Below are 16,743 nucleotides of genomic sequence, written 5' to 3' on the forward strand. Positions count from 1 at the left end.
AATAATTCTTTCTTTCTTTCTTTCTTTCTTTCTTTTTCTTTTTTTTTTTTTTTATGTTTTACTTATTACCAAATTTTGAATCTTAGGGGCATTTATAGACTTTTTTTAACCAAAAAATTGTATTTTTTAGTGCCTTTCATGAATTAGGCCCTTCCTTTCAAGGTTATTACAGGTTTCAACTGACAGTATAGAAATAGACTATATAACTAACTACAGTCCCACATCAAGATAATAACAACACCTGAAAAGTTAACTCAAAATGTTCTGTTTTTACTTTGGCTTTACAAAGTAAAAAACAGTTGAGCTGCCAATGTGTCATCTCACACATTAACATTAGATGTTTTGTTTTTCTCCATTTTTTTGAAACAAAAAAAAAGAAAAAAAAAATTTTAATATTACACCGATTCCTTCAACTCTTACCCCAAATCCCTCCCTCACACTCCAAACAACCTAGGCATCAAATCATCTCTTTTCTCCATTGATTTTACACAAACTATTATGTAGCATTCAAGGCTTTCTATTTTGTACTACAGTTATATGCACACACATCTTGTCTCTTCCTTCTAACCCAAGTTCTTTAAGGATTAGGTCTGTGAATGATTAATTTGTAACACATACATCGTATCCTCAAATAGTTTTCAATGAATGAAGAGAAAAATAAGAAAAGACTGCTAATGCCATTATCTGATATACAGAACAACAAAAGAAGAGGTCTGTCCAGGAGAAAATAATGAGTTTTCTAGTAAATATTTTGGGTTTGTAAATCCATGTAGTTGTTTGGTCACCATCCAGAAATATATATATTTTTTAAGTTTATTTATTTTGAGAGAGCACAAGTGTCCATGTGTGTGCAGGGGAGGAGCAAAAAGAGAGGAGAGACAGAAAGAATCCCAAGCAGGCTCTGCACTCTCAGTGCAGAGCTGGACACAGGGCTCAAACTCACGAAACACGAGATCATGACCTGAACTGAAGTTGAGTTGGAGGCTTAACCAATTGAGCCACCCAGGCACCCCTAGAAATACTCTATTCCAGACCTAAAGACATATACTTGATGAGGATCACCCAATTGCTGCTATTTTCTACAGGGAAATTTCTCTCTGCTAATGGCTGTAGGTATCCATCAAGATGAACAAGAGTGCAATATCCCATATGTACACATAAATAAAGAGATTTACTGTAAGATATTGGCTCCTGTGATTATAGAGGCTGACGTCTCAAGTTCTGCAGTTGGCAAATTAGAGACCCCAGAGACAATGGTATAGTTCCCATCTCAATCCAGCAGAATCAAGATCCGGGAAGAGTTGATGTTTCAGTGGGGAGTCCAAAGACAGGAAAAAACACACGTTCTATCTAGCTCAAAGGCAGTCAGGCTGGCCAAATTTCCCCTTATTTGCTGTAGGGTCAGCCACTTTGCTCTCTCTCTTCAGGCCTTCAACTGGTTGGATGAGGTCCACCCACATGAGGGAGAGCACTCAGTGTACTGATTCAAATGTTAATCTCATCCAGAAAGACCCTGACAGACAAACCCAGATTAATGTTTGATGGCTGGATAGTGAATATGGTCACTAGATTGGCAATTAGTATTCATTTTACCAGAAACAAGTTTCTGCAATATGATAAAAATAAGAGAAGATGGTGACAGACTGGAAAGGCAGTAAGTACAAATTCTTCTTTAAAGAGTAATGGTAGAAAATACTCTGGGGAGACAGGAACAAGAAAAGGGGAAAGAGTTAAGTTTTGGAAAATGGAAGGAATATCTCTTACATCCAAACCAGAAAGAAGAGGCAAATCTGAGGTTGGCAAGTCCATACAAAGAAAGGTCTTGGGGCACCTGGGTGGCTCAGTTGGTTAAGCGTCGGACTCTTGGTTTCAACTCAGGTTTCATGGTTCATGGGTTCGAGCCCTGCATCGGGATCCATGCTGACATCATTGGGACCACTTAGGATCCTCTCTCTCCCTCCCTCCCTGCCCCTCCCCCATTCGCACATGTGTGAACTCTCTCTCTCAAAATAAATAAATAAATACATACATACATACATACATACATACATACAAACTTTAGGAGCCCCTGGGTGGCTCAGTTCATTAAGCATTTGACTTCAGCTCAGGTCATGATCTCATGGTTCACGAGTTCAAGCTCCACATCAGGTTCTCTGCTGTCAACACAAAGTCTGTTTCGGATCTTCTGTCATGCTCTCCCTCTGCCCCTACCCCACTGGTTCTCTACCCGCCCCCAAAATAAATAAACAAACTTAAAAAAAAAAAAAAACTTAAAAAGAATTTAAAAATGATCTTGACCTCAGTATTTAAAAAAAAAAAAACAAAAAAAGTTAGTGAGGTCATCTACCAGAGGAGGTAGAATGGGTGGATTAAGGAAAGTGATGGAGGTTTGAAATAATTCACAAAACTGTCAGTGCATACTTTGTAAAGCAGTTATAAAAATATAGGAAAGCTTTACGCCTACACAAATGCAAGGTTCATGCTTTATTGTCCCAGAAATTAGACTGAACGCACAAATTTCCAATAAATGTACTTTACCATTAAAGATATATGTGGGTGGGTGGGTGGGTGTGTGTGTGTGTGGGTGTGTGTATACCCACACCCACACACACACACACCCACCCACATATATATGTCAGTTACTATTCAGAACAAAGTTAATCACTTTCTTATTTGAATTTTTACAAAATTTTACAGAGTCTTCAGTAAGCTATTCAAATATTGTATTACCTTCAGCTAGACAATGAAAAATCACATCTTGTTCAAGTTTCCCTCATTTAAAAAACTTTTTTTGATGTTTATTTCTATTTGAAAGAGAGAGAGAAACAGAGCACAAGCAAGGGAAGGTCAGAGAGAGAGGGAGACAGAATCCAAAGCGGGCTCCAGGCTCCAGGCTATCAGCACAGAGCCAGACGCAGGGCTCAAATTCATGAACCACGAGATCATGACCTGAGCCAAGTCGGACACTTGACCGACTGAGCCACTCAGATGCCCCATCAAGTTTCCCTCTTCTTTAAAATTAATGATAGACATTCTGCCAATGAAGATATGTATGTTTATAATGTTAATACAATTAACTTTTAAAAAGAGCCAATATCCACAATATCCACAGAACTTTGCAAAACAAGTTCCATGAAAATAATTTGACTAAAACCTCTGCAATCTGTTCAAAGTAGCTAAATTTATAGTTATTAGTCTGATTAAGTAAAGTTGTCATAAAACAGTTTTAAATACCATGCTGCCTTTTCCTGGTACTGGTCACAAAAAATTTGAACTAAAGTATTTAGATTATTATTAACAAAAGACACTAGAAGGAAACAGGAAGTAAGCTTGCTGAGTAAGAAGAAAAACACCCTTCTGAGTTTTTACCACAAAGCATAAAATTCTTACAGGAAATGAATACTTGAGCATGTAAAGTAATTATAAAGAACAGGCACTGTTTGAACTCCAAATAAAAGATATGAATCTTAGAGAAAAGTTTTTAAATAAAATGGTGTGTGAAAGATTAAAAGCTCCATGCCTGTTTGTGCCACAGACTTCCAAAGTCAGTCTATTATTACTGCGCTGTTTACCTGCTCCTTTTGGCTTAAATCAAACCAAACTTTATCTTCATGGACACAAACAAAATGATGAAATCTTAGTGTTAATACACGGGCTTAGAACTTTCCTTTGAATATAAAAATTATTTTATAGCATTTGTAATAAGTGCACACCAAACCTCTGATTGAAGACTTCAGATAATAGTGCACTGAACTGAGAACCTGAGAGGAACCATCATTATTAAATGGCTATCTGTAAGCTCTATTGTCAATATTTAACTATAAAACCAGCCTCCTTTAATTTTCTTTCTTTTTAAAAAACAATTTTTTTTAACGTTTATTTATTTTTGAGACAGAGAAAGACAGAGCATGAACGGGGCGTCAGAGAGAGGGAGACACAGAATCTGAAGCAGGCTCCAGGCTCCGAGCTGTCAGCACAGAGCCCGACGAGGGGCTCGAACTCACAGACCGTGAAATCATTACCTGAGCTGAAGTCAGACACTTAACCAACTAAGCCATCCAGGCACCCCTTTTAATTTTCTTTCTAGTTGGTCCTAGGTTCTACTTTCTGGGACAATGGACTTTTTTTATTTTTTTAAGTTTATTTACTTATTTTGGGAGAGAAAGAGAGAACAAGCAGGGGAGGAAGAGAGAGGAAGAGAGAGAGAGAGAGAGAGAGAGAGAGAGAGAGAGAGAGAGAGAGAGAGAGAATGAGAATCCAAAGCAGGCTCTGCACTGTTAGTGCACAACCCAATAGGGGGCTCAAATCCATGAACCGTGAGATCATGACCTGAGCAGAAATCAAGAGTTGGACGCTTAACTGACAGCCACCCAGGCACACCTGAAACAATGGATGTTAAAATTAAGTTACTAAATTGAATTTCTCAATTTACACTGAAAAATATAAACAGGATTTGCTTAATTTTAACCTTTCTATACAGTTAAAGTAAAGCTATTCTGTATTTCAACTTTCAGCACTTGCTACCACATTAAAAAAATTATTCACCACGACCAAGAAAAGGCCTAAATTTGGGCTAGGACACAAGAATTTGCAGATAAGCTGGGTGACCAGGGATAGAAATCATTATCTAGTAGGAGGAGACACTCACTGTTCCTAATGCCGAGCCTCACTGGAACTACCAAAAGGACAGACCTGGCAGGGGAAGATGAGACCATATGGTCATGTGTTTACTGGAGGGAATGAAAAGAGGATTTTCTAAACCTGTCAATTTTGATAAAATTAAGGAAGTAACCCAGGCAAATGATGAAAATCCAGCCTTATTTTTGGGGTTTTTAATAGAATAAATTGGTAAATATATAAATTTAGACTCAGCCACACCAGAAAGGCTGGTTATCCTAAATAGGCATTTTATAAGCCAGTCAGCACCAGACATTCACCATAAATTGGCAAAAATGGCCCTAGGTCCTCAAACTTCAACCCAGTGGAACAACCTGAAGAGAGCATGACAGGGCCCTGAGATTGGTCTGGCTCCCCTGAACATAATGATGGCTGAGCTCCATGTTACCCTGGATGTGGGAGTAAGTTAAATTCATTGATTTTCTTATTGATACAGGAGCCACTCACTCTGCCCTTATTTAGCACTCCAGTCCGACCTGTCTTTCTAAAATTACTAGAATAGAAGGAGGAGAACCTAAATCATGCTTACAAACTTTTCTTGTAACTTGTAAACATAGAGACCAAGTAATAACCCATTCTTTTCTGGTTCTCCCTTCCTGTCCCACTCCCCTACTGGGAAGGGACCTCATGTTTAAGTTGGGAAGCCAGTTCAAACTAACTAGACAGGAGGATGGTCTCCTCTCTAAGGGCTGAAGAAAAACTGGACATCCACCTGGAATTCCCCCTAACATTTGGGAACATGTAGATCCCCAAATTTGGAATTATGATATCCCAGGGAAGGCAATAGTCCATCCCATCAAAACAGCTCTAAAGGATCTTGCTATTATTGCACACAGAAAACAATATCCTCTTAAGACAGAAGTCAGGGCTGGATTCTAACCACTCATAGATAAATTTCTTACAAATGAAATTCTTAAACCTTGCCAGTCCCCTTATAATACTCCCATTTTGCCTGTTAAGCCTAATGGAGAGGGGTGCCTGGCTGGCCCAGTTGGTGGAGCACACAACTCTTAATTTTAGGGTTGTAAATTTGAGTGCCACGTTGGGTGCAGAGATTAAAAATAAAATGTTTAGGGGCGCCTGGGTGGCTTAGTCGGTTGAGTATCTGACTTCGGCTCAGGTCGCGATCTCACGGTCTGTGAGTTCGAGCCCCGCGTCGGGCTCTGTGCTGACAGCTCAGAGCCTGGAGCCTGCTTCGGATTCTGTGTCTCCCTCTCTCTCTGCCCCTCCCCTGCTCATGCTCTGTCTCTCTCTCTCTCTGTCAAAAATAAAAAAACATTAAAAAAATTTAAAAATAAAATGTTTAAGGGGCACCTGGGTTGCTCAGTTGGTTAAATGTCCAACTCTTGATTTTGGCTAGATCATGATCTCATGGTTTGTGAGATGGAGTCTTGCGTCAGGCTCTGTGCTGACAGTATGGAGCCTGCTTGGGATTCTCTCTTGCTCTCTGCTCCTCCCACCCCCACACCCTCTCAAAATAAACAAACATTTAAAAAAATGTTTGTTTGTTTTTTTAAATAGAAACCTAGTGGCCAGTACAGAATGGTACAAGACCTCAGAGTAATAAATGAAGCTATAGTCCTTATTCACCCTAGAGTGACAAACCCTTATACTGTAATGACTCAAACTTCGGGCAATACAGAAAGGTGTATGGCTTACAGTGCTTGATTTAAAGCATTTCTCCTTTTGTATCCCCTTAAGTGAAGAGGTCCAGCCTCTACTGACCTTTGAATGGACTCCAGTAGGAGAACATCAAGCATGCCAGCTTACATGGACAGTCCTACCACAGGGATTTAGAGAAGAGTCCCCATTTGTCTGGCAATACACTCAGCAGAGAGTTTAGAGACCTTATACTGCCTCAGGGAATAACAGTACAATATGTGGATGATATTTTAATATGAAGCTCCATGAAAGAGGTCTCAGACAATAATTCTATTGTTGTACTAAACTTTCTTAGAGAGACAGGATACCAAGAACAGTCTAAAAAGGCTCAAACTTCTAAACAGAAATATGGGATATGAATTAACTACTGGATAGCATTCCCTGCCAATTGAGAGAAAAAGAGCTATAACAGAATTGGAACCTCCTGTCACATAAAACCAACTCCAAACCTTTACAGGAATGCCTAGATTTTGCCACCTACAGATCCCAGAGCTTGGAGTCCTAGCCAAATTTCTATATGAAGCCACTAGAGGACCAGATAAAGAGCCTTCAAAATGGGATAAAGAACAACAGGGGATCTTTCAACAACTAAAAATTAAACTACCCTCTGCTAGCTCTACCTCTACCAAACTTAGAAAAGCCATTTATTTACCCTATTCCTTGCTGAAAAAAGAAGCCACGCCTTAGCCCCTAACATGAAAACTAGGGCATTAATTGAAACCTGCAGGATATTTTTCCAAATCCATTGACAATGTAGCCCAAGGATGGCCACCTTGCCTTTAGGAGCAGTAGCAGCTACTGCACTACCAGTAGAAGCATCTAAACTTCTGATGGGAAAGCCATTGACTGTGACAACCTCTCATCAGGTTCAAAGAATTTCAGAAACTAAAGGTCATCAATGGATGACAGGGGATGACTAAATATCAAGCTATACTTTTACTCCCCTGACACTGTTCTCAAAACCTGTCAAACCCTAAATCTGACATCTGTCATACCTGGACCAGACTATGCTATTATGTTTGAATATGACTAGAACTAGTCTATTCCACCATCCAGATCTAGCAATAGGTAACACCGATAGTTGGTTTCCATACAGTAGTTTTATAGAAAGAAGACAAAGAAAGGCTGGCTATGCAAATATTAGTTTAATGAAAACTACTGAGGCCATTACTGATCAACACTCAAGCTCAAAATGTCATACAGCACAAGAAGGCCCTTGATAAATACACAAATAAGGCCTTAAATGACTCTGAAAATAGCATTACATTAAATGTTGAAATGACCCATATGCGTAAAGCAGTTCTACAAAATAGAATGGCATTAGATGTCTTAACAGCAGGTGGTACTATGACAAATATTAAAAATAAGGAGGAAAAGATGTATGCAGGGAGCAATGAAAGAAAGGCATGTGGGTATCACAGCCCTGTCCTCACCAAAGGAAAGGGTGGAGAAAATATCAGTTGAACTGTAAGTGACCAGTCTAAAGACGGAAAAAAGGAAAGAAAAGGAAGCAGGATTTTGTAGCAAAAGCAACTTAAGTTGTGAAGAAATGGTTTCCAGGGTACTTAATTTTTGTTTTGCTATTTGTCTTGTCACCTACCCAATTTCACAGGCTTCTGAAATACAGAGAAACTAACTTTAAAGTCATCTAGTCAAAAGGTTCCAAATGCTAGTCCAAGGGAGCAGGTTAGCTGCATCAAAATCACTTAAAGAAGGAAAAAAAAATGTTTTTAAGTCATCTTTTCTCTCAAATTCCAAAATATCACCACTTATTCCCACCCCCAAACACACAGTATCAGGACTGAAGAAGCCTAAACTCCTCTTCAGGGCACAGTGACATACAACTAAGTTCGGGAAGCCAATTATTTAACCCATGTTTGATAGGGAACTTATTACTTCCAAAATAGCATGTTCTATCACTAAAGGGATGGAGTGGGGGAAGTGATTTTAGAGTCACATCATGGGTCTGAACATCAGCTTTTCTTCTTACAAATAGTTCTGTGGTCTTCTTCCTAACCTCTAATGTATTGTGGAAATTTTCAGACATACAAAAGTAGAAAAAATAATATAATGAACACCCATGTATCCATCACAGCTTCAATAATTATCAACATATATATAGCCAATCTTGTTGCATCTAGAAGCACCCTATCCCCAGCTCTTCCTTCTATTAAAACTATAATTTATTACATTTCATTTACAAATTCTTCAGTATACATCTCTAAAATATAAGAGCTCATTTAACTTACAATACCATTATTATATGAAAAAATTAAGAATTCCTAAATTTCTTTACATTTCCTCAATTGTAAAATAGGTATCGGTTGCTCTGTCCTCATAGGATTCTTAGGAACTCTCTACTGTCTCAGTGACCATTAAAAGAAAAGAAAAAAAAGTTCAGTTTGAATATCTACACGTAGATAAAAAGAATGCAGCTCTCAGGTTCTGAGTTCTGATCCAGGATCACTGGACAGTAAATAACTCCAGTTGATCCAGAAACCTCAACTTATCTAAGATAATAACCACAATTCACCTAAAATGGTAATCTCAGCTCACTTGGAATAATGTTTCCCTCAGTGGATAAATGAATTTTTGATGCTGAGAAAATTAGAATTTGAGACACACAGATATGAAATAAACCAGTCATTTATAAATATTTGATCAAATTCAAGATAGTCTACGTATTGTGGTCACAATGCACATATTGTAGAGATGTGAATACATACATACAAAAGTGTGATGCAAGGAGCAGGAGTATTTAAAAGTGACCTGGATGGGTTGTATGGACAGTCAGGGACTCTCTCTTCTACCAATGGGAGGACTGAGCCTACACTTAGCTCCCTATAGGACCAGGTGCTGCCTTTTTTCTGATAGCAAAAACTGCAAATTTCCATAGCTCCTGAGATTTCCAAGTTCTAGGCAGTTGCCCTTCCCAAACAACTCCTGAAACAGCTGATTTCCCTAATCCAGACTGCATAGTGTCAGACACCATCCCCTCATGCTGTCATGCTTTGCCTATAAAAAGGAGACCCACGTTTGGGGAGGGATCTCTCCATTGGAACACTGATTCAAATGTGAATCCAGCAGTGGTCTGGCCTGAGCAGGATGGATCAGGTGAACTAGTGCCTTTAATATATTTTTAATTAAGGTAAAATTCACAGAACATAAAATTCACTGGCTTTCAATACATTCACAATGCTGTGTGGTCATCACCACTATGGTAAGAAGACTGAAATGGTCTAATTCTAGAGCATTTTCATCATCCTCCCCAAAACCCCAGTAACAATTAAACAATCATTCCCATTCTTTCCTTCCCTGACCCCTGGAAAACACTAATCTGCTTTCTTTCTCTATGGATTTGCCATTTCTGGACATATATAAAATGAATCATACAAAACATGGTCTTTTGTGCCTGGCTTCTTTCATTTATGTTTTTATTTATTTATTTTTTTAATTTTTTTTAACGTTTTTATTTTATTTATTTTTGAGACAGAGAGAGACAGAGCATGAATGGGGCAGGGGCAGAGAGAGAGGGAGACACAGAATCGGAAGCAGGCTCCAGGCTCCGAGTCATCAGCCCAGAGCCCGACGCGGGGCTCGAACTCACGGACCGTGAGATCATGACCTGAGCTGAAGTCGGACGCGTAACCAACCGAGCCACCCAGGAGCCCCTCATTTATGTTTTTAAAGTTCACCCATGTTATAACATATATCAGGACTTCACTTTTTTGTGGGTAATATTCCACTGTATGAACATACCACTTTGGTTTACCCATTCATCAGTTGATGAGGTATTTGGGTTGTTTCTACTTTGGAGCTATTATGAGTAAAGCTGCTATGAACAATCCGATTTTTAGAACGAGCAAATGACTTAAATAGACATTTTCTCAAAAAAAGATAAATGGCCAATTAAGCACATGAAAAGATACTCATCATCATTAGTCATCAGGAAATGTAAATCAAAACCATAGTGATACTGTTTCACATCCATCAGGATGGCGATAATCCAGAAAATGGAAAATAACAAGTGTTGGCAAGGATATGGAGAAACTAGAGCTCTCACACATTGCTGATGGGATGTAAAATGGTGCAGCCACTATGGGAAAGTTGAGTAGTGCCTCAGAATGCTAAATATACAATTATCAGTTCTTTTTGGTATATTTTCCCCACCCCATCTTCTTTTTTGTTTTTTGTTTTTTTGTTTTTTGTTTTTTTTTTTGGTGGATGACTCATGGCTTAGTTTCTCCATCTCCTTTTAAATACTTTAGGAAATGACTGTTATTTTGGTTTTTTTTTTTTTTAATTTTTACTTATTTTTGAGAGAACACAAGCAGGGGATGGACAGAGAGAGAGGGACAAAGGATCTGAGGCAGGCTCTGCATTGACAGCAGAGAGCCCAATGTGGGGCTCGAACTCCCAAAGCATGAGATCATGACCTGGGCTAAAGTCAGACGCTCAACCGACTGAGCCATCCAAGTGCCCAATGACTGTTATTTTGTAAAAACAAAAAGAAAACCCTCAACAATATGACAGAGATATTAAGAGAAAATAATTTGACGTTATATTTAGGATATCAATTTAAAATATGGAATTAACTTGTGATTTTTTAATTGAAAGTATTAAGAGATTATGTGACTAAATTTGTAAATACTGAAAAGCTTAAAATAACATATCCTTAGTGAACTGTAGTCAAAATCCACTTATAAAACATTGCATTAGTTAAGATTTTTCTCTTTTCTGATAATGTCATCCAAAAATCTCATCTGTGTTTCCAAGCCTTCTTACTACCTGCTTCTTTCTCCAAAATGGCTTTTAAAGTCGCAATTCAACATACACCCATTCAAAATCATGCAAAATTTGCTTCTCCTTCCCTAAAGGCTAGTTGATTCCCAGCACCTAAAGAGTAACTAAGTGCTTATCTAATTAGCTGAATGATGTAATTCGCATTAAAGGGAGAATGAAACTTAAACATTCCCAAGACCCACAGATATTACAAGAGCAAAATAGAAACCTGCAATGATATACTGTATTTGGAAAGGAAAAATCTAAATCCTGCTGCCTCTCATCTGAGGGAAGACATCCTGTTCCAGCTACCCTTAACTAGTTTTTACAGAGAGTAAGACAATATGAACTCAGCAACTATACCACATTTTTATTTTAATCAATATAGGTGTGGAGAGAGAGTCCTTTAATGACTTTTATGGGGTTTACTTCCTTTCCTTCCATTCACTTATGGTTAAAAACAAAATATATGGAAAATTTTCCATAATGGGGTTAAAAACCAAAATTACTGGTTTAACCTGAAAAATAAAAGATAATGAAGAGAAAGTAGGACTGTATATAATGAGCAGACATGAGAGATAAAAATTATCTTAAATGCCTATCAGTGACAGCCAGATCCTTGATTAGAGTTTAATTTATAATCCTAGAAAAAAATCTATTAATAGCAAGTAATTGTTCAACTGACCTAAACACATTTCATCCTTTACCACACAATCTAAAATTCACAGCACATTTAGGAATAAAGAAAACAAAATTCAAAATGAAAAAGATTTCTTTTACCTAATAAATTATGTACGCAAACATGAATTCTGTGTTATATTACTACATTTGAGAAGTTAGTAAGAAAAGACTATACCTGAGATATTTGGCCCTGGACTTTTGTAAACTGAGTTGTTCGAATATTTAAAGACAGGCTTCTTGTTACCGTTGCCCCAGAAAGAGATTTTCCATTCACCTTTCTTTCAAGGTGACAACTTGCTGGTGATCTCTCTTCAAGAAGAACAGCATCCCAAGGATCCTCTGCTAGTAAACCTGGAATATTTTTCTCTTCCTCGTGGTCTACCACCTCCACATTGTCCACCTTAGGTTTACTTAGAGGATCCAAGTCTAACCAGTCGAATTTACTTATATCTTCAGACTTTGGAGATACCTGTAAATTGTTTACTGTAGCTTTTGAATGTTTGATCTCCAAGTCAGTCCTCGCTTTTCCATTTTTTAAAAATTCTGATGTACTAGCTATTTTGTCAAACAGCTTTGCCATGTCAGGACTGACTACTGGATGATAGATAGGTAAGCTTCCTTGTGGATGAAAGGGTGTGGCAGGTGTCAAAGGATATGAAAAATATGGAGACTGTCCTGGAAAGCTTAAATATATAGGTTCTGTGGATGGAAAAGCAGGCATTCTTGGACTGAAGCCATTTTGGAATACAGTCTGTTTACTGCTGTAAGTTGACTGATAAATAGAAGGTAAAGTATAAGTGGAAGGCCCTGATAACCTAGGTGGCCACTGTCCTCTCTGAATAGTAGGTCGAAGATAGACCTGTGCTGAAAACGAAGGGCTCAGAACAGGAGTAACTGGCAAGACAGGTGTTCTCCTAGTTTCGAAATTGTCATCAAGCAATAGTTTCTCAAGTTCAGCTTGCGTGAGCTTTTCTACATCAATATCTGCTCTTTTTTGGGTGTCAGATTCAGGAAACACCATGAGATCATAATCCTGTTTGTTATAAACTTGTGCTTTTTGTCTGGTGTTGCTTGATAACTCAAAGGCTCTCTGATTATCAGTCACTCCTCTATCCTTTTGCAGTTTTGCTAAAGCCTCTGCTTCCATCTGTAATGCTTCTTCCTTGTCCACTTCTTTTGTTCTTGTTGGTTCCAGATGTGATGAACATTGCTTAAATCCATTATTGTTGGATATCTGAGCCATGACCAAACCTCCCCTAATCTATTTTTTTCTTGTAGCTTCCAAAATAGCAAGACCTATACACAAAAATAAACATAACACTCAATTAGATTTTTTAAACACAAATTTATTTTGTTTGTAACCCACTCATATGACTTAGAATTTAAAGCCACTTACAAATAAACTATAAAATAAAATAAAATGAACAGTTGTGGGAAATCTGAGTGAAGGAACATTTTTAAAATATCTCAGGGACGCCTCAGTGGCTTAGTCAATTAAGCGTCTGACTCTTGATTTCAGCTCAGGTTATGATCTCACAGTTGTGAGGTAGAGCCCCACATCATGCTCTGTGCTGGAAGTGCAGAGGCTGCTTGGGATTCTCAGTCTCCCCCTCTTTCTGCGCCTCTCCCACTCCCAATTGCTCTCTCTCAAAATAAATAAACTTAAAAAAATAAGATGTTCTTTGCTCTTTAAAAATAAATTATCTTATACACTGCTGAGGTAAGGGATATGCTTAGACATACATAACTTTACCTCATTTCCTGACCTAACAGGAAAGCTCGAATGGTGGATGAACTCAAGAACCTTTCACTTCAGGTGTCACAATGGCTGCTGTTAACTAATGGCACTTTGGCAGGATTCTTGGCACAAAATGCCTTGCTAGTCACATACTTTCATGAGTTTCAACATGGTTTACTGTTATGCAAATAGCAAGTCAAAATGGTTTCAATCTTTGGCTATTTGTTAAATTGTTCATAAGCCAATTGGCAATAAAAGTACCTAATACCTAGTCAATAAAGTCAAGGAACTACTAACAAAACCTCATATGAGGGGCTCCTGGGTGGCTCAATTGGCTAAGCAACCAACTCTTGATTTTGGCTCAGGTCATGATCTCACGTTTCTTGAGATCGAGTCCCACATCACGCTACGCACGGAGCCTACTTGGGATTCTCTCTCTCCCTCTCTCTCTGCCCCGACCCTGCTCACGTGCATGTGCACTCTCACTCTCTCAAAATAAACATTTTTTTAAAAAGCATCATATGAAAAATTGATTAAGGGTTTATAATCTAGAACAACTGACATAACAGATCAGCATAATGAAAGTGTTAAAGCTATAAGAAACTGCAGTACTCCATTCAAAGGTTAAATTTATGGCTGAATTTGCCACATAGTTTTTTTAAAAAAAATTTTTTTTTCAACGTTTTTTATTTATTTTTGGGACAGAGAGAGACAGAGCATGAACGGGGGAGGGGCAGAGAGAGAGGGAGACACAGAATCGGAAACAGGCTCCAGGCTCCGAGCCATCAGCCCAGAGCCTGACGCGGGGCTCGAACTCACGGACCGCAAGATCGTGACCTGGCTGAAGTCGGACGCTTAACCGACTGTGCCACCCAGATGCCCCAGCCACATAGTTTTGACCACGCATCTATCTGATTATCTGCAGTTAAATCATTAGCTATAATACTAGAGTGCCTGACTGGCTCAGTTGGTAGAGCATGCAACTCTTGATCTCGGGGTTGTGAGTTCAAGCCCTACATTGGGCAGAGTTTAATTTAAAAAAGTTATAACACTAAAATTTCTCCTTTTTCAAATTGCTAAAATATTTACTCATAAACTAGAAAAATAGTTTATTAAACTTTCTCAATGATCAGCTTGTAAAAATTTAATCTTCTACTTAAGCGCAATTAAGATTAAAATTACCCTATGAAGCAAGATGACCAATTAAAGGGTTAGTTACCTACTGTATAAAATAAGGCACATTGCTTGCTTCTAATCATTGTAATTCAGGAGTTAATTCTGGGTTCTGGAGTCACATCAGCTTGATTCATGAAGCTGTAAGTGCTTGGGCAAGTCAAACTTTTCCACATGCCTTAGTTTACTTTTAAAATGAAAAAGTACCAAAAATGCTCAACATTAGTCATCATCAGGGAAATACAAATCAAAACTACAAGGAAATACCACCTCACACCTGTCAGAATGGCTAACATGAACAACTCAGGCAACAAGAGATGTTGGCAAATATGCGGAGAAGGAAGATCTCTTTTGCACCGTTGGTGGGAATGCAAACTGGTGCAGTCACTCTGGAAAACAATATGGAAGTTCCTCAAAAAATTAAAAATAGAACTACCCTACAACCCAGCAACTGCACTACTAGGCATTTATCCAAGGGATACAAGTATGCTGTTTCGAAGGGGCACATGCACTCCCATGTTTATAGCAGCACTATCGACAATAGCCAAAGTATAGAAAGAGCTCAAATGTCTATCGACAGATGAATGGATAAAGAAGATGTGGTATATACAATGGAGTATTACTCGGCAATCAAAAAGAATGAAATCTTGCCATTTGCAACTACATGGATGGAACTAGAGGGTATTAGGCTAAGCAAAATTAGAGAAAGACAAATACCATATGACTTCACTCATATCAGGACTTCAAGACACAGAACAGATGAACACAGAGAAGGGAAGCACAAATAATATAAAAACAGAGGGGGGGAGACAAAACAAGAGAGACTCTTAAATATAGAGAACAAACAGAGGGTTACTGGAGGGGTTGTGAGAGGGGGGATGGGCTAAATGCGTACGGGGCACTAAGGAATCTACCCCTGAAATCACTGTTGCACTATATGCTAATTAACTTGGATGTAAATTTTAAAAATAAATAAATAATAAAATAAAATGAAAAAGTATCTATCTCTTAAATTATAAGGATCAAATGAAACAATGCAACTAAAAAGTGTTTATCACTGGCCTTAGGCAGAGGCATTAAATAAATGACATCTATTATTAATCTAATCTGATTCGAGATTTTAGTTTGAATACCTAGAAATGAGGAGAGCTCCTACTTACATCCTTTTTCTAGCACAGTGCTTGTCCACAGTATGTGCGAAATAAAAGTTTAATGATAGAGGTAGGGAAACACCCAAAGTGAATTCAAACTAATGTAACACAAATGAGGGGCACCTGGGTGGCTCAGTCAGTTAAGCATCCGACTTTGGCTCAGGTCATGATCTCGCAGTTTGGAGGTTGGAGCCCTGCATCAGGCTCTGTGCTAATAGCTCAGAGGCTGGAGCCTGCTTAACATTATGTGTTTTCCTCCCTCTCTGCCCCTCCCCCACTCGCACTCCTGTCCCTCTCTCTCTCTCTAAAAAATAAACATTAAAAAAAATTTTTTTAATGTAACACAAATGAAAATCCTAAATGTTGAGGTAATACTAAATAAAAAATTATTAGTGACGAGGACATCAAGATATTGAAGGAAGTCACTCTTTGCAATTCGTTTATACAACTATAGTTGAACTTCTGAGGCATTTCACTGAAAATCTTTTCAAATTTTTCCCTTCTGTGGTAGAATGCAAAACTAGGCACAATGTACACTTAAAATTTGTATACTTCATTGTCCGTAAACATTTCATGTTAAGAAAAAACTATGAACAAATAGACTCCTACTAAATATACATGAAGTATTCAGACAAAAGTACTGATGTCTACAATTTACTCTGAAATATATACAAAAATAATATAAATTGAGTATCTGATAGATGGATAAATACGTGATAAACCAAGTACAGGAAAATATTAATAATACAATCTAGTTGGTAGGCATATGGGTATTCATTTTGAAATCCTTTCAATTTGGCTGCATGACTAAAAATCTTCACAAAATGTTAGATGAAGAGTAAGAGGTACAAATTCCTCTGATTCCAGGATACACTCTTT

General features: G+C 38.0%; 1 protein-coding gene across 1 annotated transcript in view; it reads right to left on the reverse strand.

Annotated features, from left to right (window-relative positions):
* PIK3C2A (phosphatidylinositol-4-phosphate 3-kinase catalytic subunit type 2 alpha) overlaps positions 1 to 16,743 on the reverse strand; it is a 116,095-nt gene that overhangs the window by 76,296 nt on the left and 23,056 nt on the right. The window contains exon 2 of the mRNA XM_007083252.3: positions 11,978 to 13,098. Within this exon, the coding sequence (XP_007083314.1) occupies positions 11,978 to 13,045 (1,068 nt within the window). The 5' untranslated portion in view covers positions 13,046 to 13,098. The remainder of the gene's footprint in view (positions 1 to 11,977; positions 13,099 to 16,743) is intronic.

Source organism: Panthera tigris, chromosome D1, assembly GCF_018350195.1.
Source record: "Panthera tigris isolate Pti1 chromosome D1, P.tigris_Pti1_mat1.1, whole genome shotgun sequence".
Lineage (NCBI taxonomy): Eukaryota > Metazoa > Chordata > Mammalia > Carnivora > Felidae > Panthera > Panthera tigris.